The sequence below is a fragment of the Neoarius graeffei genome, chromosome 19 (genome assembly GCF_027579695.1).
Source record: "Neoarius graeffei isolate fNeoGra1 chromosome 19, fNeoGra1.pri, whole genome shotgun sequence".
NCBI lineage: Eukaryota > Metazoa > Chordata > Actinopteri > Siluriformes > Ariidae > Neoarius > Neoarius graeffei.
In genome coordinates this window covers 23,155,280-23,180,499 of record NC_083587.1, presented here as the reverse complement: position 1 = coordinate 23,180,499, position 25,220 = coordinate 23,155,280, and the positions used below count along the sequence as shown (strand labels likewise).

At 42.0% G+C, this 25,220-nt stretch overlaps 1 protein-coding gene across 2 annotated transcripts in view; it reads left to right on the top strand.

The window, feature by feature from the left end:
- Nucleotides 1-25,220, top strand: part of oxsr1b (oxidative stress responsive kinase 1b) — a 157,702-nt gene that overhangs the window by 52,957 nt on the left and 79,525 nt on the right. For both annotated transcript variants that reach the window (XM_060899877.1, XM_060899876.1), the window contains exon 2: nt 15,730-15,842. In XM_060899877.1, coding sequence (XP_060755860.1) covers nt 15,730-15,842 — 113 coding nt within the window. The remainder of the gene's footprint in view (nt 1-15,729; nt 15,843-25,220) is intronic.

The following is a 25,220-nucleotide window of genomic DNA, read 5'->3' as shown; positions in this document are numbered from 1 at the left end:
CTCAACTGTCTTAGGTCTTTTTTGTCGTATCTTCCATTTTATGATGCGCCAAATGTTTTCTATGGGTGAAAGATCTGGACTGCAGGCTGGCCAGTTCAGTACCCGGACCCTTCTTCTACGCAGCCATAATGCTGTAATTGATGCAGTATGTGGTTTGGCATTGTCATGTTAGAAAATGCAAGGTCTTCCCTGAAAGAGACGTCGTCTGGATGGGAGCATATGTTGCTCTAGAACCTGGATATACCTTTCAGCATTGATGGTGTCTTTCCAGATGTGTAAGCTGCCCATGCCACACGCACTAATGCAACCCCATACCATCAGAGATGCAGGCTTCTGAACTGAGCGCTGATAACAACTTGGGTCGTCCTTCTCCTCTTTAGTCGGAATGACACGGCGTCCCTGATTTCCATAAAGAACTTCAAATTTTGATTCGTCTGACCACAGAACAGTTTTCCACTTTGCCACAGTCCATTTTAAATGAGCCTTGGCCCAGAGGAGACGTCTGCGCTTCTGGATCGTGTTTAGATGCGGCTTCTTCTTTGAACTATAGAGTTTTAGCTGGCAACGGCGGATGGCACGGTGAATTGTGTTCACAGATAATGTTCTCTGGAAATATTCCTGAGCCCATTTTGTGATTTCCAATACAGAAGCATGCCTGTATGTGATGCAGTGCCGTCTAAGGGCCCGAAGATCACGGGCACCCAGTATGGTTTTCCAGCCTTGACCCTTACGCACAGAGATTCTTCCAGATTCTCTGAATCTTTTGATGATATTATGCACTGTAGATGATGATATGTTCAAACTCTTTGCAATTTTACACTGTCGAACTCCTTTCTGATATTGCTCCACTATTTGTCGGTGCAGAATTAGGGGGATTGGTGATCCTCTTCCCATCTTTACTTCTGAGAGCCGCTGCCACTCCAAGATGCTCTTTTTATACCCAGTCATGTTAATGACCTATTGCCAATTGACCTAATGAGTTGCAATTTGGTCCTCCAGCTGTTCCTTTTTTGTACGTTTAACTTTTCCAGCCTCTTATTGCCCTGTCCCAGCTTTTTTGAGATGTGTTGCTGTCATGAAATTTCAAATGAGCCAATATTTGGCATGAAATTTCAAAATGTCTCACTTTCGACATTTGATATGTTGTCTATGTTCTATTGTGAATCCAATATCAGTTTTTGAGATTTGTAAATTATTGCATTCCGTTTTCATTTACAATTTGTACTTTGTCCCAACTTTTTTGGAATCGGGGTTGTACATTCCAGTAGCCAGGCTGCAGGAAGTGATGAATTCTGGACAGGAAGTCAGGTCTCCTGGGCAGGTGTTAAGGTTTAAGATGATGAAAGTTTTTCACTTTCTTGAAATCACACTGAAACAGAAAAATAACATTCACATTATTGTAACTGGTGGTTAAAACCTTTTGACCTCTGGAGCAATTCCGATTGATTTTCAGTCATGTTCACTAAAATTTCCTTTGTTTTTGTTCTCTGTAACGGTTCTACTAAACTTGCTCTAGCACATTAGAGAAAATTGTTCCAGCAGTTACCCTAATTAAATAAAATGATGCTTAGATTAGTTTAATTTGGCTTGTGATCACCTTATTTTAAAAGCTGGCATTGTGATGTGCTGGCGGACCTAGTCGCGGGTCATAAATTTCCAGTCCCGTCACTTAGCTCCTCGTTCAGGCTTGTAAAGTGACGTGGGAAAAACAGTTTGTGTGTTTTCGTCCATTTCTTTTATGTGAAATTTGTCATAGTGTGTTAAAGTAGAATGAAAAAGGCAGAATTAGTGTTCTTACGCTTGGCCAAGGGGGTCAGTTTGATTTACTGTTGAAGATGTGATTCAGAAAAGGAAAAGATGTTTGGTTCATGCCCCATGTAAATATTTCTGACCAGCAAAACAGTGCATCACTGTTTTGCCAAATCTGATGGTTTCCTGGCACGGACCTGACTTTGAAGCACTGCCCACATGTTCTCCTGCTTTGTCCATTCCACAACCAGCTTTGATGTGTGTTTGGGGTCATTGTCCTGCTGGAACACCCAATTGTGTCTGAGCAACTGTGTAGCTGATGGTTTGAGGTAATATTGAAGGTTTCTGAGGTAGTCGTTGTCCATTATTCCATCCATGTTGTTTAACTAGGTATTGTTCTGCCTCTGGTCATTGTGGCCAAACAACTCAATCTTTCTCATGTGACCATCAAATCTTTCCTCCAGAAGGCTTTTTCTTTGTCCGTGTGGTCAGCTGTAAACTTGGGTCGAGCTTGAAGGTGTCGATTTTGGAGCAGGGGCTTCTTTCATGAACGGCAGCCTCTTGGTTTATGGAAATATAAAACTCATTTGACTGTAGATGGTGACACTGGTGTTCCAGCAGCTTCTAGTTGATGGCAGGCCTGTGCCTCGGTCATTCCCGGGTTGTTCCTGATGATCCGAACCAATTTCCTTTCAGCTGAGGGGGACAGTTTGGGTCATCTTCCAGATTTTGGCAAAGTAGCTCCATTTACAATAACTTGTCAAATAAACATTTTATTTGTTGCTACAAAGAAGCTACCAGTTGTATTCAGTCATGATCACTAACAGGAAGTTAAAAGACCTTGACTTTGACAAGTGGAGACATTTTGGAGCTTTGAGCACCACTGAATTAATAATCTGTGTGGCCGTATGTATAATTATGACCCTGTGTTGATTTCAGAAAACACAAACCTTGTGGATCCAATTCTTTTTCTCCACATAAAAATGTGTTGTCCAGTCATTCTTCCCCAGAACAAGAACCGTTCAAAGAAACCATTGAAAGCCCAATACTGCCATGACGTTCCTGTCCATGATGAGTGTCTGGAAACTTCTGACCACAAATGTATATGTACCAAACAGGGCTGTAGCACGTGCTCTTATCCAGAGCGACATACAACGTCTGTCGCTGGGGAGCAATAGCTTTGCTCAAGGGCACTTCAGCCATTCCTGCTGGTCCAGGGAATCGAACAAGCAACCTTTTGTTCCCAAAGCTGCATCACTAACCATTAGGCCATGGCTTCCCACTTATAAATCAACATTTATAATATTGAGAGTGGCTTAAAGAGGAGCGGGTATGAGAGGAGACCACCTCACAAAGGGGTTGTATAGGTTTAAATCTCCAAATGTGATGTATGTAGAAAGCCCATAACCTAATTTGCATACAAGTATTGCGGATAAGGCGTAACATGACCCTACACCTTTTTTTTTTTTCTCCTTTCGTTCTTTTGTTTCCAAGCACAGGCCAAAGCTAGCCGTAAGCTTTGGTTATTGTTGATATAAATCTAAAATATTCAGATCATATCACTGCAATTTACAGTGCAAGCGCACAGTTGTCTGTCCTGAAGATTCTCCAGAGATGGAAACCCTAAAGCTGCAGCCGACACTATCGCAAGCGCTGCTGTTCAAGTAAACAATTCAACAACACTATTGGCCCTTTTCCACTACCGTTTTTCAGCTCGCTTCAGCCCGACACGGCTCGCGTTTCGACTACCTCAGAGCAGCACGACTCGGCTCGCTTCAGCCCTGCTCAGCACCCAAAACTCGCACGGTTTTGGAGTGGGGCTGAAGTGAGCCGAGCCGAGTGAGGCTAGGGGCGTGAGGAGACACTCCCCTGTGCACTGATTGGTGAGGAGGAGTGTCCTCACACGCCCACACACGCCCCGCGAGCACGCTGGGATCTGTAAACCCAGAAGAATTACGAGAATTTCTGAAGCCTTATGCGCCTCGCCTCATCTATACGCTCTTGCCAGTATCTGTTGGCATTGTTGGTGACAACAAGCCACAGCGCCAAGACCAGCAACACTAACGACTCCATGTCCTCCATGTTTATTGTTTACTATCCGGGTCGTGAGACTACCGCTTAAAAGATCACTGATGTCACTGTTTGCGCCGCCTAACGACATCACGTGACGTCCACCCACTTTCGCTAACTCCACCCAATGTGTCCACCCACTTCCAGCCAGCACGGTTCAGTGCGGTTGTAGTCGAAATGCAACTCCAATAGCCCCACTCAGTTCGACTCAGCACAACTCAGCACGGCACGGCTCAGCCCAACTCAGCCGCGTTGGTAGTGGAAAAGCGGCATATGGTGCTACGAGCAGCTTCAAGATAAGGGACGATGACGCGGTGTCTTTTTTCCAGTCATCCACTGTCCAGTTTCTGTGAGGTTCCACATGTGTGTTCTGAGATGCTTTTCTGCTCACTACGGTTGTAAAGAGTGGTTATGTGAGTTGCAGCTGTTCTCCTCAGATCTCTTATTGGATTCCCCTCCCCTCACCATTCCGTACACTGAAAATCCCACAAGATGAGCTAGAAATACTCTGAAAGACTCAACTCAGCCCATCTGGCACCAACAGCCATGCCACGCTCAGAACTGCTGAGATCACTTTCCCTCCGTTCTGATGTTTTCGCATTTTAAAGTGGTCGACTCCTCAGTAAAGCTTCAACACAAAGTATCCAGACTTCCCTGCTGACTGGGACGATGAGAACATCAATAAGGAAGCTCAGGCAGCTGAAGTGTAACCAAATAACGTCAGCTGGCTTCTCTGTTCTTCTCCAACATGGTAACCTGGTCACGTCATATTCAATTATTTGAATTAGAAGCCCGGAATCCAAAACAGGCCTCAATAAAGCTGTTGCTACAAAGCTGGTTTGTGCCACAGTGGAAAAAAAACTTAACCCCTGACTCTCCGGCTGTAACGTGAAGGCTTTTCAAGGAACACGCCCTGGAATTTTCTCCTGTAAGATTGGAGTGCTTCGCACACTGACTGTTTGTTCTCTTAAGGCCATATCACTCAAACAGATAAGAGCTGCTTGAACCTGAAACTCCAGTAGTCAGAGTGTTTTTCTGTTGGAAAAGGCTTCTTAAAGGGCTGACACGAACATGACTATGCAATTTCTTAAATAAACTATACAACATGGCAAACATGTTAGATTTCTGTTATAATTACGTGAAAAGAAGCTGCTGTTACGCGAATATCCAACTTTTAATTGCACAGCGCAAGAAAACTGGGTCCGTGGCTCGCGACCACGCTGTGACGTCAGCGGAAGAACACGCTGCGGTTCACTGGCTGTTCTACTCAATGGAAATGGCGCATGAAAACGCCGGTGAACTCTCTCGTGCTAGCTCTTCCTCTGAACAAAAGAACAACCAAATACTGGTACTTTAAGCAGTGATCATGATGGCATGATTTTATCTGATTTTAAATAAATGAGATTGATAATAATGTGAATGTTCACAACTAGTACATACAAACTCTGCAGCTTCTGATTCAGCAGCTGCGTCATACTCCGCAAAAACATCAGCAACAACCTACAATATAAATGGAAATGCAATACACTAAGCTCAAATGACTTTTGGAAAGTATAATTTCTAAATTTTTTCTACATATTCTTGAAGTCGGTCATTGGGGTACTTGCTACCGTTCCCTAACAACGCATGGCAAAGGGTAAAGTGTAGTGTTGCTACGAGTACTTGCTAAAGCCTCCGGTGGAAGATCCTCGATGTGCTGATAAGACATACAGTTCTATATAACACACAAGTGTCACGATAATCACGAAACAGATGCAAATTGTTAAAATACCTAATTTTTAAGCAATCATGTGTTGATCTCTTCCGAATAGAATCTATGATAGCCTACCCTCTTTACCCTTTGCCTCTCGTTGCTAGGCGGCAGTTACACGAAAGCCGCAAGCTTTCACAAGCAAATACATGACTGATATCACGCCGACTTTATGATTACATTTATGATTATCATGAATGTGTACTCTATGAGCGCTCTGGAGCGAGTCACTTCCAAGATGGCCGCGCAGACCGCAGTGTTACTATTTTTAGCATCATGTCGGAGCGCTCTATAGCTCTACGTACCTTTATCTTATGTCGTTTCTCAACACATGTTCTGACAGGAGGACTGTCTTTGGAGGAGTCGGCTTGTCCCAGGCGACTGCTGGATCCGGCATAGCTACTAGTAGACCCCCTCCGGAATACTGTAGGCACTGCTGATGGTAGTAACACACGTTTGTGCTGAACTGAACACCCAAGAGATTCCTTTAAGCTGGGAAGGGTGTCAAAACAATCCGAATCGAAGTGTTCAGAGCACAGGACGGATGTTGGTGAGGGCTCCCACTTGTCACGAGTGCGCCTGACTTGCTTCACCCACTTCGCATGCAGCTCGGGATCTCTGGGAAACTTGAATAAACTTACCCCATCCTTGTGGGTTTTGGAGCAAAAGCCGGCAACACAACGCAAAGGCATAATAAATATATATATATAATATATATATAATGTATAATACCAATAATGATAAACTGAACACCTGTCGCATCAACAACAAACTGGTAAGTGAGGAGGAAGATTCTTTCGCTGACGTCATATAGCTCCTCCTCCTCTTTCGTCTCCTGGGTGCTGCAGCCCCGTCAAATTTGCCCAAATAGCCGCGTTTTTTTATCATAACTTGTAAAATAGGCGCCTTCGTGAATTAATATATGGATCATCGGGAATTACTTATGTTATAAAACATCGCCAAAGATGTCAAAAACGTGTCATCAGCCCTTTAAGTACTCGGTCAACACATCAATATGCGTCATTAGGCTGGTGATTGAAATCTCCTCCTTTTTGGTTTTGAATTCATAATGAACTGATGTGTGTGGGGGAGGGGTAAATATCTGCTGAATATACACACTTCGTTCAATTTTTAGGTCATGTCAAAACGGCTAATTATTTTTTTTTTGATCAGCAATAATCTGTATTCCACAGTGTGTTTTCAGGTTGCTTGTACGTCCGTCTATCCCTCTTAGATTCTCTTTAACGTGATACCCTGAGAATGAATGGTTGAATAGGATTGATATGGTGTTATCGTTGGAACGATTAGATTTTAAAACGGATCCGGGCAGGATCAAGACCACAGCGAGGTCAAAAGTCTGAAATGGTGTTTCTTCTTCCTGTTTGAAGTAGATTTGAAGGGGAGTGAAATCTGGCATCTAAACTGGACAACTTGATGGCAGATAGTGTTGTAGTCGAGACCACCAAGTCAAGACCAGGACCGGAGCAGTGTGTGTGAAGGGGAGGTGGGGGAGGGGTGACGGCCATGAAAGGGGAACTGAAGGCAATTTTTTTTTTTTTCAAATCATCAAAATTCTGTTTATCTCATTTTTTATTAAATACATGAATGTATTTTTGATCGCCATTTTGTCACTGCTGTAGCAAGTTATGAGTGTTTGAAATGTGCTATGTAATACGTCAGTCCTTATGTCAAAGCAACGGCCGTAAACGAGATTCGCTGAGACCTGTGTGAGACATCGTAGGACGGAAGTAAAAAGTACAGCAGAAATCAAACCCTGTGGCCGAAATCACTCACTCGTTCACTGCTCCCTACTCCCTGTATAGGGAATTACTATATATAGCCCTTTTCCACCAAATCAGTTCCAGGGCTGGTGCGGGGCCAGTGCTGGTGCTGGTTCACAACTCGTTCAACTCGCCAGCCAGCTGAGAACCAGTTTGCTTTTCCATAGCTCGCGGTGCTAAGAGGAGACATGTCATTACGTCGCTGTATACGTCATTATGTCGCTGTATACATCAGTTACGTCGCTACGTTTGCATAAACCTTGGCGCGAATATCGAAGCAAAAACAACACGGAAGCAGCAGCAGCAACAACAACAATAATAATAATGGATGACTTCGCGTTTGTACAGCTGCGGCTTCTCTTCGCTTAAAAATGGCGATCTTTCGCGGTCTTGTTATTGTTGTTGGTCTTAACAACTCCGCCCCCCTGCTGATGTAAGCAGTTCTTTCCTCTGGCCGAGCAGAGAGTTGGTGCTAGCCTGGAACCGGTTTTTCTGGCCCCAGAGCCAGTTCTTTGTCAGTGGAAACAGAAAACCTGGTTCCAAACTAAGCACTGGCCCCGAACCAGCCCTGGAACTGCTTTGGTGGAAAAGGGGCAATAGAGGACTATATAGTGAGTTCATTGGTAAAATGAGAGAAGGCTTTCGGACACTACTCCGTCGCGCTGGTATTTGTGTCATTGCTGTCGCACAATTAAAACGTGCCAGATCAGTCGGCTGGTGGGTTTTCAAAATGATAAATACATGCGTGTGTGGGCGGCACGGTGGTGTAGTGGTTAGCGCTGTCGCCTCACAGCAAGAAGGTCCGGGTTCGAGCTCCGTGGCCGGCGAGGGCCTTTCTGTGTGGAGTTTGCATGTTCTCCCCGTGTCTGCGTGGGTTTCCTCCGGGTGCTCCGGTTTCCCCCACAGTCCAAAGACATGCAGGTTAGGTTAACTGGTGACTCTAAATTGACCGTAGGTGTGAATGTGAGTGTGAATGGTTGTCTGTGTCTATGTGTCAGCCCTGTGATGACCTGGCGACTTGTCCAGGGTGTACCCCGCCTTTCGCCCGTAGTCAGCTGGGATAGGCTCCAGCTTGCCCGCGACCCTGTAGAAGGATAAAGCGGCTAGAGATAATGAGATGAGACATGCGTGTATTTTTGTGATCAATCCATATTATCCTGAGCGTATTTCCCACATTAATCAATACAAAGTCCCTGCATCTTTCAGTTCTTTTAAATCAAGGCTGAATACTTTTCTTCTTTGCCGCTGCTTTTTATTACATCAAATCTGAGATTTTTAATTTGATTTCTTTCAGCGCGACCGCAATGCATTGGTTAGTGACTATCGGGTGTACACTACTTTTCGTGATGCATTGTGGGATATTTTGAGTGCACTATATAGGGTGTAAATAATCCTCACTAAGGTTTCAGACAGCGCTACAAAATGGCGTCCTCGCTATATAGTGCCCTATAGAGTGAGTAGGGAGCGATTTCGGACACGGAAAGCGACCAACATCTGCCAACGTTGTCAAAAGACGCCCGCGCCCTCTTTCGAACGCTGATGTAATCAAGTCGGAAGTTTTGTTTGTTTTGATAGCAATCAGGAAAGTTTGAGAAAAGTAGGCAGTAATTGTCATTTAAACTCGTTTTTATGCAACATTTTCGTTTGGAAAACCGTTTTCAAAATGGCAGCACTGACACCTGGCTGACACTTCACGTTTCGAAGTCTGGTGAAGATCGCACGGACCAAACGGACTAAATTCAACATGGCTAAAAACCGAATAGGCCGATAAGTATAATATTTAACTGCAATTAGTTGCCAATACGAGTCCCGATATAAGGTTACTAAAACCGAAAATGTAATTGAATAGCACGTTAATTAAGAAATAAATCAAGTTTAAAAATGACTTCCCCTTTAACAGGAAGAAAATTTTCAAATTAGCAATGAATCACGTCTGAAGCAGGAAATTTTACATCCAGTCACAGTAACGACGTTAACAAATAAATCAGACAATACACAGGCAATTTAGTGAAATCCCTACAGTCGTGGTCTTGAAATAAAATCCTGAGTCCTCTGGGTCTGAGACCGAGACAAGACCGAGTAAAAATGAGTTGAGACCAAGGGCGTAAAAACGGTGTTGATATTGGTGGGGACATAATTTAGCCAAGCGCCCCAGTGCGCCATGGTTGTCGCACGAAATGTGGCCTACACTGTACAAATGATTGGTTGTCCATTCCTTTGTGTTATTTTGATTTTTAGCACCAGGTACACTCAGTCTTAGACTTAGGCTAACATCTGCGTGTCACACAGAGAAAGTGGACATTGAAGTTGCTGTGAATTTCGCTGTAGTGGATGACCTACCCAAAATACAACAACACAATCAATCAAAATTATGTGCTGCTGCTTCATTTTCACACAACTTTTACTATTTTCACACATTTGAAACATCATGTGCTTCCTTTTGAGTTACTGCAATTTCAGAATCTGGAAGTAATGTAGGTATGGGTGGTAGAAGTGTGAAGAGTTTTGGTAGTTGTAGTGCATTTTGCAAAAATGTTGATTCATTAAGTTGAAAGGGTTAAGTGACAATTGTTTCTAGGGCTGTAACGATACACCCAACTCACGATTCGATTCGTATCGCGATTTTTGACCCACGATTCGATACGCCCACGATTTTTTTTAAAATGTTTTTTTTAAAGTAGTAAATTTGACTTATTAACATTTACTTACTTACATTAACTATTTAATAACAAATAATTCAGACCACTGCAGAGAATGAGTAATATGTATGCAAAAATGAACAAATGTATATCCAAAGATTGTTTTATTTCTCAAAATAATACTGTTGAGCCGGAAGCTCTGTTTTTTTCGGTTCTGAAAAAGTCATTTTTCCAAATCGTGTAAATCCGTTAAGATTTTTTTTAGGGGTGGCTCTCTCACTGTCTCACTCTCATAGGGCCAATGATTTTCTGTGATCGCGGAAAACAGATGGAAATTACGGAATTTTTATGGTGAAACATTGCTCGCGTGTCAAAATGTAACTGCCGCAGAAGGCTTCCGCCCAAGCAGACATGCCTTCAGTGTTGCCAGATATTGCTAACGTTTTCCACCCCAAAATATGTTCAAAACCAGCCAAAAAGCACCTAAACCTGCCCAATCTGGCAACACTGCATGCCTTTCCGGTCAAGTGATTGTGATTGGCTTGTGGCACACCTAGCCAGCCAATGAGCTGCTTGTTTACAGATTCGCTCCCCGCGTCGCAACCAGAATGGCGACCGCTTAAAAGAAACGAATGCTCTGCCAGTGGCGAGTGTGGACGTTGCGTGACTCGCAGAAGATTGTCGCAGGTCGGCGAAAAAATGACTTACTAATAGATATAAAAAATAAAAGTAATTTAAGTAAGTTTAAAATGTAATTTAAATAAAAAGTAAAGTATTCATAAATTGAAGTTTGGAAGCGCCTCTGTTTTTGGGCTGAGGAGAAGTTTGAAAGGGTGTACCGCGATTCTGCCTTCTTGTATCGCGATACGGATCGTGGCTCTGCGTATCGCGATTTCGATACGCATATCGTTACAGCCCTAATTGTTTCACATTTTTACATTTTCACATTTTATTGCAGAGGTTACATACATGCGCATATACACACATGCATATACATGCAAACAATGAGCAAGAAAAAAGTAAATATAAGTAAACATTTAGCATTACCTACAAGCATTTATTAGTGTGCGTGTGAGAGAGAGAGACAGACAGATATATATATATATATATATAGAGAGAGAGATTGCAAACAGAAACTCCTTGCTGTTACAGGATCATATGACAAAAATGTCATATGTCCTCCTTCCGTTTTCTTTTATTGCCCGACATCACTGCCTGTGTGCTGTTTTGCTGTAGCAGCGAGCTGGATGCTGATTTTACCGCTTGCTACTGCTTACAGCCAATGACAACAAAAAACCATAGCAACGTCAAGGCAACGGGAGGTGGGCCAGTCAAAGCTTCATAAAGCTTTTTTACCTGTCCCCACCAATAGTCAGCCGTCTTTGAGAGGTCTGTTCACAACTGAAAATCAGCTGGAAGCAATACCGCGTCTGGTGTTTTTATTCAGCGTTTCCCGCGTCGCGGCTTCTCCATTCAAAAATGGTATGGACATTTTAAACTCAGCTGAATATTGGTATGGATGCGTCCATACCGTCCATATGCATTTTTACGCCCATGGCTGAGACCTTCAAAAAGTGGTCTTGAGACCGGTCTCGAGTCCTACAGCACTAATGGCGGAGGCTTCCCCGTCGATGCTGTTGGCGTCGAGTTCGACTTGTTCTTCGGTGAATTGATTATCAGCTAAAATACTGAAAAATATTTATTCCATCAAGTATTACCGTCCTGAATTCTGGCATCGCTTGGCATGCTTGCATGAGCCGAATCATTTTCAGGGCTTCGGATTGATTTGATTTGATGATTTTCACCCATGAATTGGCCACCACAGAGTCCTGACCTCTACCCCACTGAAAGTGTTTGGGACATGCTGGAGAAGGTTTTATGGAGTGGTCCGACTCTCCAGTCATCGACACAAGGTCTCGGCTGAAAGATAACTCTACTACGGATGGAAGTAAATGTTGTGGTGATGTATTAGGTTGTTGAAACAATGCCAGAAAAAATCAAACTGCCAAGCAAAGGACTTGTGGAGGGATGAAAGTTGATGCCTAGGTTTAGATGTATCGAAGAAACAGGTTTCATGAAATACAGTTCCTGCTTTAGTGTAGCAGTAATTCACTAAATAAATCAGAACTGGTGGACGACAGATACAAGACTACACCGATTTATGACGCTCTGTAGCCTGAAATGTTCCCTGACTGTGGCAGGATCTCGGTTCTCTCAACAGCTACATGATCTTGCAAGATTTCCATGAATTATTGATGAATAATGAAGTGAATCGGGCAGAACGATGAGCTCATGATTACAGTAACATGATGTGTGTGTATTTCACCCTTCTTTATTATCCGATGGCGTATTTGGACCAGTGTAGATAGATTAAAAAAAAAAAAAAAAAGCTGAAGCAGGGGGTAATATTCTAAGGGGGGGAAAAAACCCTCAATTTCTGAGCTTAAAAAAAAAACCCTCATGTTCTCAGATTATAAATTTTAAAAAAATCAGATTTTTTTTTCTTGTAGATTTTACTTTATAATCTGAGTATCAGACCAAAAAAAAAAAAGATAGATATAAATCTTCTCACAGTACTGTTCAAAAGTCTTGGCACCCTGTTGTTTTCTTCATACAAACTTTGTTATAGATTTCTATTTTATGATTATCGAGTAATGAACCTACAGTCAGAGAGAGAATTCTACACAAACGCACTGAACTTTACAACAGCTGCATGCTTGTGAAATGGAAATAAATCGACTAAGGCAGGAAAAACTATTTTGGATAAAATTGTCTGTTACGAAAAAAAAGTAACCAGTAACCAAACTTAATCAATAACCAAAATTCAACTCAATGTGTGAGCTTCATTTTATGTTGTAGTTCACAACTGTTTATAGTTTTCCTAAAAAAAAAAAAGTAGTACTCGCAAAATAGGGGGCAAGTGGGTTTAAAAGTTAATGTCAAGCCCTGTACTGTAATGTATTATTTATTTATTTTTTAAACCTACAATGACCCGAATACACATCGCGGTTGGGACGTCATTTAGGAAAATGCATTTATTTACAATGCAGCCTTGGTACAAAAGAAAATGCAGTTCTTCTCTTTAAAACTTTAAGATGCTGTTAACGATTTATACCACAGAGCATTCGAAAGCTTGAGTCTGATTGGTCAGAACATGTACATATTTTTGTATAACAGTGCGGTTCAGACAATAGCTTCGGCTGTAACATGACCATTAGTTTTTATCCCCCGCTGGCTGAAAGGCCCAAAGGGGAATTATGTCATGGCGATGTCTGTCTGTCCGTCCATCCGTCCCGCCCTCCCGGGAAGGGTGCTCACCTTCTGAAATCAGCTCCTCTCACAATTTGTGGAGGAATTTCATGAAACTTGGCAAAAGGCCTTGTTATATGACGGTAGTACGCATATTGTAATTTTGTTCAGTTTGGTCGCGTTTTACCCGAGTTTTGACCCTTGATTTAACAACCTTGTACTTGGACAATTTCATGAGGGTGTACGTTCTTCTGAAATCAACTCCTCTCACAATTTGTGGAGGAATTTCACCAAACTTTGCAAAAGGCTTTGTTATATGACAGTTATACGCATATTGAAATTTTGTTTAATTTGGGCAGATTTTACCAGAGTTATGCTCTTGATTATTAACAAACTTTGGAAATTTCATCAAGGTGTGATTTAGCCTGGCAAGCCAGACTAAATGTGAATATTTAGTCTGGCCTCGATCCGTAGACATTTCCGAAGCGGGTAGGAGGAACAAACCACTGTCTTTCAAACTGTCTCTGTGCGTATAGGCCAACGCTCTGACCAATCAGCGCAACAGTGACTGTGACGTAGTCAGAGCGACAGAAAGCAGTGGGGGAGACCTTGAAATAAATAATTTTTCAAAATGCGTATTAATTAATAAACAGGTTCTAGATATTAAGAAGTTTGGAGATGATGACCACAAGTTTGGAGTCTGTACCACATACACATTTTTTTCCAAGTGTTTTTCAAGGGTTTGCTTAAACTGTTTTTGAGAGTTTTTATTTAGTGGTGTTTGGTGAAATAATTTCCCTTAAATTTAAAATAACGGGAAAATAAGAAACAATCAAAAAGTAATGTTTCAAAGCTGTTTATTAATTCTTCGTACTGCACAAACTAGCCCCATCCTTTTGGCTACGAGCGGAGCCAGCTGGTAGATCAGACTTTTGCCATAGCCGGTCGGCAAAACAGCGAAAACGTCCTTCTTGAAGAGGAATGAGCGGAGAGCCTCTTCCTGCTCATGTTTCAACGAAAACTCCAAGTCTAATTCTTCTAAAACTGATTCCAAAGCGGAGTCAAACGCGCGCTGTTCACTAGCCCGTAGCCATCTTTCCTGCTGTGCTTTCTCCAGCGTCGCGCAGCTTTGTCATCACTCCTGCAAAAGCCCGCCCAAAGAATCCAAACAAAAACCTTGCGTTGTGATTGGCGGGCACGATTTGATGCCCGGGGTGTTTTTGTTTATATGGTGCGAGGCTAGACCCACTCGCTAGGCAAAAATATTTTTGGCCGCTAGGCGGTTGGGTCTAGTTTACTAGGCTAGGTGTGCTTGCTTTCTGAAATCAACTTCCCTCACAATTTTTATCCCCCGCTGGCCGGAAGGCCCGAAGGAGGATTATGTCGTGGCGATGTGTCTGTCTGTCCATCCGTCCTGGGAAGAGTACTCACCTTCTGAAATCATCAACTCTCATAATTTTTGGAGGAATTTCACAAAACTTGATAGGATTCTTTGTTATATGTCGGTAATATGCATTTTGCAGTTTCGTTCAATTCGGTCGCGTTTTGCCAGAGTTATGGCCGAGTTCCCAGCGGGGGATATTGTGCTCTTGGAGCACTCTTGTATATTTATACACTTGTACAGCAGGCGCACCACTTAATCCAGGACGACTAATGGACAGATTTTAAAAATGGGTTGTTTTAACAAAGTAAAACCTGTAAACGTAGTCATGTGGGACTTTTTTATTTTATTTATTTATATTTGTTATATGTCTAAAAACTAGGAAAGTAGTCTTGGTTGTAAGCGATTTGATCTGTGACCTTTATCAGCTCAGGAAAGTCTTCAAGACTTTGACTGGCTTCTTAATAAAATGACAGGCCAAACTAACTTGTCCCTCGAAGTACAAGAATATTAACTCTCGTAATAACCTGTTTAAAAAGAGCCGTGTGTTCATGAATAAACAAATGGATAAATCACTGAGGTATAAGCAAAGCAGAATCCGCTTTAAGGTTATGGCACTCTGCTTGTGCGTTGTGCTGCATCACACCACCCGGGTGTGCGTTATTTTCATATAATAGCACGTTAAATTACATTTTTTTTAATAACAGCAGCTCTGATGTTCTGCCTATAGTTCAGTTAACAGGTTTGTTGTAATGCCCTCATGATGGTTTCTATAGTAACAGCTCTTTGACACGCTTGGATAGTGAATGTTCACCTCATCTAAACCTAATAATAAACAGATTAAAAAAAAAGTGTTATGAAGAAGAGCATACAGTTGTTGATGTGAAGTTTTCAGTAAGGAGTCTCTAGTGTCAGTGTTTTCTTTGTAACATGACAACCTGTGTGTGTGTGTGGGGGGTCTTATTAACTTGAGAGCGTTATTTTGGAGGAAGGCGCAAGAAGTAAGAGAAGGTTCTTTTGTATTTAGTGTGAGTGTTCTAAGGTCAGACATTTTCAGTCCTGACTCTCGGCTGCTTCAGTGCTTTAACCTGAACCCTCGCTCTGTTCCAGGAAGTGGAGCCACAGCGGTCGTCCAGGCCGCTTACTGCGTTCCCCGCAAGGAGAAGGTCGCCATCAAACGCATCAACCTGGAGAAATGCCAGACCAGCATGGACGAGCTCCTGGTACACACACACACACACACACACACACACACACACACCATCATGAATGAGCTGAATTAGTTCATACACGTGTATATCGACGTATGCATAGATACAGACATACAAATCCGTAAAATTCCTCACATGCATACACAAACGTGCATGAACACACACACGTACGTTAGTACAGAATACTTGTGCATAGCTGATTAATAGCCAAACAGGAGCGCACGTTTATGATCGTGTTTATGGCACTCAAATGTTGTCATGAATTTGGTGGCAGAACAACTTCAGGAAAAAAGGGTTCATTGTTTTTATATGGGGTGTGTCTGGGAGTGTGTGTGTGTGTGTGTGTGTAAGGGAGCAAGAAAGGAAACACTCCCTATGGTGAAGCTCTCAAGATTTTTGCTGAAATACATGTGGAACTCATCCAGCAGGATTATAGCATTCTCTCTCTCTCTCTCTCTTTCTCTCAGTAGCACATGACTTAGACACATTTTCCATCACAGACTGTATACGAATGAATCAACCTTCCAAACACGAGTGTTGTAGAACTGACGTTCATCTTCTGACAGCTGCTAATTAAATACATTCTGCTTCAAAAACATGATCTGGTCAACTTTTCTTTTTTTGGTCAAAGAAACTTGGAAAAACTCGCCAAAAAATATGAACAGAGCTTTTGTTGTTTAGTTCATGTCACTGGTCAGTGTATGTGATTCTTCAAAACATGTGACTTGTTTTCAGCTAGAAAGTTTTTCGTTAGAAAGACATGCTACCCCACTCGTCTCCTAAAACCAGCCATCAAACAGAAGCACTGAGTTGTTTTACTCTGAAAATGTCGTGTGTGTGGTTTTTATATATATATATATATATATATATATATATATATATATATATATACACACACACACACACACACACAGTGGGGCAAAAAAGTATTTAGTCAGCCACCAATTGTGCAAGTTCTCCCACTTAAAAAGATGAGAGAGGCCTGTAATTTTCATCATAGGTACACTTCAACTATGAGAGACAGAATGGGGGGAAAGAATCCAGGAAATCACATTGTAGGATTTTAGTGAATTAATTGGTAAATTCCTCGGTAAAATAAGTATTTGGTCACCTACAAACAAGCAAGATTTCTGGCTCTCACAGACCTGTAACTTCTTCTTTAAGAGGCTCCTCTGTCCTCCACTCGTTACCTGTATTAATGGCACCTGTTTGAATTCGTTATCAGTATAAAAGACACCTGTCCACAACCTCAAACAGTCACACTCCAAACTCCACTATGGCCAAGACCAAAGAGCTGTCAAAGGACACCAGAAACAAAATTGTAGACCTGCAGCAGGCTGGGAAGACTGAATCTGCAATAGGTAAGCAGCTTGGTGTGAAGAAATCAACTGTGGGAGCAATTATTAGAAAGTGGAAGACATACAAGACCACTGATAATCTCCCTCGATCTGGGGCTCCACGCAAGATCTCACCCCGTGGGGTCAAAATGATCACAAGAACGGTGAGCAAAAATCCCAGAACCACACGGGGGGACCTAGTGAATGACCTGCAGAGAGCTGGGACCAAAGTAACAAAGGCTACCATCAGTAACACACTACGCCGCCAGGGACTCAAATCCTGCAGTGCCAGACGTGTCCCCCTGCTTAAGCCAGTACATGTCCAGGCCCGTCTGAAGTTTGCTAGAGAGCATTTGGATGATCCAGAAGAGGATTGGGAGAATGTCATATGGTCAGATGAAACCAAAATAGAACTTTTTGGTAAAAACTCAACTTGTCGTGTTTGGAGGAGAAAGAATGCTGAGTTGCATCCAAAGAACACCATACCTACTGTGAAGCATGGGGGTGGAAACATCATGCTTTGGGGCTGTTTTTCTGCAAAGGGACCAGGACGACTGATCCGTGTAAAGGAAAGAATGAATGGGGCCATGTATCGTGAGAATTTGAGTGAAAACCACCTTCCATCAGCAAGGGCAATGAAGATAAAACGTGGCTGGGTCTTTCAGCATGACAATGATCCCAAACACACCGCCCAGGCAACGAAGGAGTGGCTTCATAAGAAGCATTTCAAGGTTCTGGAGTGGCCTAGCCAGTCTCCAGATCTCAACCCCATAGAAAATCTTTGGAGGGAGTTGAAAGTCCGTGTTGCCCAGCGACAGCCCCAAAACATCACTGCTCTAGAGGAGATCTGCATGGAGGAATGGGCCAAAATACCAGCAACAGTGTGTGAAAACCTTGTGAAGACTTACAGAAAATGTTTGACCTCTGTCATTGCCAACAAAGGGTATATAACAAAGTATTGAGATGAACTTTTGTTATTGACCAAATACTTATTTTCCACCATAATTTGCAAATAAATTCTTTAAAAATCAGACAGTGTGATTTTCTGGATTTTTTTTTTTTCTCATTCTGTCTCTCATAGTTGAAGTGTACCTATAATGAAAATTACAGGCCTCTCTCATCTTTTTAAGTGGGAGAACTTGCACAATTGGTGACTGACTAAATACTTTTTTTGCCCCACTGTGTGTGTATGTACGTGTGTGTGTGTGTATATATATATATATATATATATATATATATATATATATATATATATATATATAGAGAGAGAGAGAGAGAGAGAGAAGATATTACATGGTGGTCTGAAGATATGAAGTTTATCTTCGAGTGGTGAACATGTTCACAAGTGAGCGAAGCAAGCAAGTGACATTTTTCAACATGAGAAGATAAACTTCATATCTTCGCACTATCGTGTAATGTTCTTTGTATTATATGGACACATCCACAAAACAATACACAAGTTAATCAAAAGAATTTTAATTTTGAACCTGTTCACCATTTTGACAACTCACTCTCTAGTCAGCAGGAAAACACGGAGTGATGTCATCGGAGTGAAATATCAGGAATTATACATACAGGCCACTTTTTTGATGGAATAAAAACGTGTTCTATTCCCTTCTAGTGGGTTTCAGTCATTTGGTTTGATAGCATGCAATATTGTTAGCATATCGCTTATCCTACGTGTATTACGTCACTCTACCCAATGGAGAATGAGCGTTGAATATGGTTTACGATATTGCATGGTTGTCAAGACAAGATGACAGCACACATCGGAGACGTAAAACTTCTGCCCTAGGGAGCGATTGTGACAATTTGTAAACAAACATGGCCGCCAGGTTTGCTTCATTAAATCCAGAAGATTTTGAGAGAATTTTGAAAGAGAAAGACGCGCTGAACACCTGAAAGGGATGTGTATGTATAATAATAATAATAATAATAATAATAATATTGGCTGGCATTTTTTCATGGTCTATCAGATATATTCCATTCAGCTACTCGTCCAGTATCATGGTAGCTGAATGGAATATATCTGATAGACCACACAACACCAGACAATATTTAATTATCCATCCAGGCCACTTTTTCCATGGACTAAAAACATGTATTCTATTCCCATATAGATGGCATGCAATATTATCATATCGCTTATCCTCCATGTATTACGCCACTCTCCCCAATGGAGAATGAGCGTGCAGTATTGTTACAATATTGCACATTGTCATGAGAATACGACGTGTCACATCAGAGCTCATGTGAAGATCCAATGACATACATGTCAACCTATACGGAATGTCCGTATTTTATATGGATTTGATTCAATAAACGTAGTATACGGGCGTACAAATAAAGTTATACGGGTTCTTTAAAAAAAAACCTTGAATATTTATTTAGAGCTATAATCAATTCCCATGATGATAAAAGAGCGCACAACATTTACAAACGTACTGTACACCACAGAAAGCACAAACAGCCAGTAAAGAGTCTTATGAAATCGCGCGTTATCTTGTGGTAGCGAGACTTCGTTCCACTTCTGATCATGCGCACACCGCATTGAGAGAATCCCGCCAACCGTGAAGTAACATTTTGTTTGAAACGCATATTTCCACCTGAGCGACTTTCACTAGCGACTGAAAAGATTCTGAATGGGCACTCCGGCAAGATCAACACAGACACTTGCTGTGACATGCAGCCTCGTGAGGTATTGGTGTGAGAATGCTAAAAAAGCTGTCATGGAGTACAATTCAGAACATTAGAGTGACACTTTGTGTTTTTGTCAAACATTGGAGCTTTGTATTCATTCTGAAGGTTTATTGTTATTAATATTGAATAAAAAGTAACTGGGATACATCATTGTTAATTATCATTCAAATTTTAGGTAAATTATTTTAATTTGCATCTTATAAGGATTTTATAAGGGAAATACGGATTTTGGAGGTTGGTTATACAGGTTTGATTGACCAAAGGTTGACATGTATGCAATGACCAAACTTTTCCGCCGCGCATGCCCAGCATCATTTCTTTGCCCGCCGGGAAAGAGCGAAGACGAGGCTAATCCAGTGTTACTGCTAGGATTAGCTATGCTATAATTAAGCATTAAATAAATAAAGTAAAAACTGAAACCGAAGATGCACTGAACACCCAAAAGGATCCCAAAACTTCATTATACATTCTTCACACACACTATAAGAGAAAAACATACCGATGGACATAGAAAAACTGGAAAAGAGACACGTCGGAGATGTAAAACTTCCGCACTAGCGAGTGACTGATGGTTTGGAAACAAACATGGCCGCCAGTTTTGCTGTGTTGAAAATGGAAGATTATGAGAGAATTTTGGCTGTCAGGTCGCTCCAGTATGTGTAACTGTCGATGTTGATGCTAAAAGTAACTAAGTGAATTACACAGGGAAAATAACAATAATAATATTCGGCTTGACTGCGCTAGCATTGGCCTTTTGCTAACACTTCACAGGATGGAAGGTAACTGGACTGCCGCGCTAACAGCGCTAAGTCAAGGGTAAGTTAGCACTGGCCTTCAAGAATGCTGATATGAAGAGTGTGTATGTATTATAATAATAATAATAATAATAATAATATTGGCTGGCTTTTTTCATGGTATATCAGATATATTCCATTCAGCTACTCATCTTCGACTTGTTCAGTATCATGCTAGCTGAATGGAATATGTCTAATATACCACTCAGAGCCAGCCATGTGTCATTCGGATCCGTGATGTATTTTGGATGAAAAATGCAAGTGGCGTATTTCCCAGTAAAACACACGTCCATATTTTATATTAGATGTGTAGATAGATAGATAAAAAATACACACAGTGCTGTGCAAAAGTCTTGATATATAATGTGTGCCTTTCAATTACATGAAACCTGTGACGGATAACGTCGTAGGTGCCCAAATTAAGGTGATGCGCCCAAAATATGCTACCAAAAGTTAAAAAAAAAAAAAACCCAAAATGTTGATTAAATAAACTTGGCTGAATAAAACCCAATGTCTTGACTTTCTTCTTTAAAAACACCGAAACTAGCGAGAATTAGCATGTATTTCTCATAATTGATGTGAAATCTGCACCATTCCCATGTTGTTCTGGGTTCGTCGAACTTGCCGCAGGCCTCGCGCAGAGCATGAATTCTTCATCACCGGCGATTGGCACACCTTGATTTCGTGGAGGAGCGAGACTCGCGTACCAATGACCAGAGCGGGATTTCCACATTAGGTAAATCAAGTAAAAGACTGAATAAAAGAGAGCTATTCAGGACACAACTGTGTGTATTTTAAGATACAGCTTGCATCTTAAATCCACACGGTTGTGTAAGTGTGGGTGGAATCAGCGATTTGGTGCTTGGTCCTCTTGTTGATGATAGTCTTAGACACTGACCTTTCATTTAAACTAAGCTCTTTTACCCGACTACATACTGTGAATTGCACTGCCGATTCTTGTGATGTGACTGAAAGCCCTTTTGTGTCGCAGGTCTGTTTGTCTCTTTGATGGCAACAGTGCAGAACTTGCTTTTTCATTCCCAGGCTCCTTTCCTCCAGGCTCTCCTCAAGCCCCAACACATCTTTTCAATACTAACTGTATTCTAATTATTTTTCTCATGTACATGTTCATCAAGACGAATTAATGCTGTAGACATTTTGCAATAAAGGTAAAAATAACATTCATAGATTTCTTTATTTATTCATAGCTTTGTAGCTAAAAAAGCAGCAACAGCAGGTTTAAACACAGCGCACTGGGAAAGCAGCACTCTGCACGTACAGGAAAGCCCAAATTACCCTGGATCACGACGGAAAAAGGCCCAAATTACCCTGGATCACGACGGAAAAAGGCCCAAATTACCCTGGATCACGACGGGAAAAGGCCCAAATTACCCTGGATCACGACGGGAAAAGGCCCAAATTACCCTGGATCACGACGGGAAAAGGCCCAAATTACCCTGGATCACGACGGGAAAAGGCCCAAATTACCCTGGATCACGACGGGAAAAGGCCCAAATTACCCTGGATCACGACGGGAAAAGGCCCAAATTACCCTGGATCACGACGGGAAAAGGCCCAAATTACCCTGGATCACGACGGGAAAAGGCCCAAATTCAGAAATACAGGGTGTAGCCCAAATTATGTAATTGAAAGGCCTGATATATACACACTTCATATTTTATATCTAGCCTACAGAATGAAATGGCTCCAAAATTCTAAAGGCTTCTTGGCCTCATTTAATCTTGCTGTATGATGTTCCATGTTCGCAATGTTGTCCAAATTACTGTTCCAGACCCTTTGAGGTAAGAGCTTAGGACTGGTTCATAGTTGTAAAATCACTTTCTTGGAGGCTGTGAAACTAGGTGTTATCTAGAGACCCGCTGACCCGTCTTTTCAACGGCCAATGCTGAAAGTCAAAGGGTAACGATGAGCTTCAAAATTCCCATTCGGGGATCCTTCGGAGCACGTTGTGCGCGCGCATTTGGGACCCAGTCATTATGGGAAGCACCTGATGCTGATTTGAGCGCCATCAGCACACTGTTTCCACAGAGACTTTATGAAGTATTGTCAGGTATGCGGCGGTAGATGGGTCTAAGTGCGGGAAGCGTTTATTAGCAGGTGTGATATTTACAAAAACGAAATCAAAAGTAACGTCATAAACGTCATGGCGAGAAACAAATGTGACCGTGATAATGAGAACACTTCACAAAGCCTGTGTGTCCTTACATGCCCGTGCTGATTGCTCTCAGATCAGGATCAGGTGTTTCCCATAATGACTGGGTCCCAATCGTGCACACAACACACTCTGAAGGATCCCTGAATGTAAATGCACTTTAAAGTGCATATTCTGGACCATTTTTGTGTTCTTTTTTTTATATGAAAGTATGTCCCTTTACACACTCCTCCAGAAGGGTAATTTTGCACAAGGCCGTCTGTCTACAGCAGAAAAAAATTAAATAAAATGCGTCTGGAAAAATCCCGAGGGAGTCTGGAGCCAGATTCGTGACGTCACCTGCGGAAGCGCCAGCAGGCTGCGAGAGCTTTGCACAGTTTCAGTGCACAGCCTGTGTAGACCAAGCGCTCTCATTTCTCTCGCATTGTCCGGTCTTTTGGAAAACGATGAGTACTAATCCCATCAAGATTGGTGTTGCTACACCCTCCTACAATACATCTGTTAGCCATTTTCATAATTACGAGATAACGTTGAAGAAATTTGCAGAAAACCACCAGGTCGTTTTCTCATAAACAAACCAGCGCTGGTGTAGGATTCAGAAGGAGGCGTCCCGCACGCGACGTCATGAAAATCAGTGTTTGCCGGGAAATCCAAATGCCAAGTTTTTTCAGAGGCGGACCAATTCGCCTCAAATGGCTTGATTTCAACTGAATTTTTCTGGTATTGCGCAAGGTAAAAAAACTGCAGAGAATGCAGAATGTTAGATATTTGACCAAAGTTTAATATAAAATAGGAGAATTACATTGATCTTGCTCCTGAATTTACCCGTGATATGCACTTTAAGTCTCGGTGAAAGTGAGGCTCTGCAGAGCCGCTGTGTGACTCGTTCATTTCGCTGGATAAGAATGAGCACCGCGCTGCAGTTCTGAAATTATATTTTAATTCTTACCTTCGTGGAAATGAAGTGAGCACCATCAGGTTTTTGACCTCTCCATTCGACACTGAGTCCCGCTGAATGTTTATTCCCCATTTTTCCCTTCTACATTTAGAAACTTCTCTAGTTTTAACCCCCTGATGAATTACTTTTGGTAAATTCAAAAATCTGATGCTTTTGTTTCGTTCAGTACGATTTGCACATCCGAAAACACAGCAAAACCTTCCCATACCGGTCAGTCACTACTAACTCGGCTGAATGAAGCACGACAGTTGTGCCCCGTCATGGTGGCGTAGTTATCGTTGCTATGGGGTCAGGTGACAGTGCAAAGCCTCTATTAGAGAAAATTATAATGAAACAAAAATGAGCAACACGAGTTGCACTGACAGATGAAAATAAATGCCAGTGGATGAGGTGAAGACCCCAAACACCACAATAAATTGGCATCCCACGTGTGTTTCTCTCCGGTACAGTGTTTGCTGTCCCTTATTTCTGAAGTGAGACGTGATTTGCTGCTCAGAACCGATAGCACTCCCATTGGCCAGCGCGCAGTATGGCAGCCAACCATAGTCCTTGTTTCATACTACAGCCAGGTTCAGCTGCCGGCCCTGGCGATGTTCATGTGAAGTTTAGCTTCTGTAGTTGGGACAGCCATTACCAATTTACCACACGATGCTAATCAGGACTGAGCGTTGCAAAGTTAGGCACAAAGGCTACATGTGCAATAAAATAAAGAATTTTCTTGAAATGATTTGAGTTGACTGATTCCTTTTTCAGAAATTCACTACCTAAAGCACCTTATTTGAAGAGCTTCTCTCAACTGCTTTTTCATGCCAAGATTGCACCAGAGGGCCCAGATTTGCTTCAATATTTCAAATTTTCCCGGGGGAGCATGCCCCCGGACCCCTCTAGCAGGACACCCTTCTCTCAATTTCTAGCTGATACCCTGCCATGAAACCTGCCATCAACATTTTCCGTTGACTCATACTGTATAGTGTCTAATATTTCACTGCTCTAGGAACATCTAGATGTACAGCTGCTGTATCTTTAACCGTCTTGCCTCTAACCCCAACCCCTTTCCCCAAGCCCATGTTTTTGGAAATCTGTTAAAAATTGATCACAGAAAAATGCATCATGTTACAGATGTGAAACGAATTGCACAATAGCTTGAGTACAGTAGAGTCAGGTTAGAAGGGAGCCTGTGTTGGAGTTAGTGCTGGGCGATATGATCTTAAGGTCATGATACGCTTCTTTTCATTAGTTTCAAAACCAATTTCTTGGCAAGTCGGCAAAAAATCAAACCTCAGTGAACGTGTTTCCATCAGCTGAAGTCACTCAAAAATTCTGAAGAATGACGTAAGTGATTCGTAAGAATGGACAACAACTGAAAGTGCATTTCGTGAAGAAAATGTGAGTCAGTGCAAAAAAAAAAAGGGGTGCAGTTCATGATGG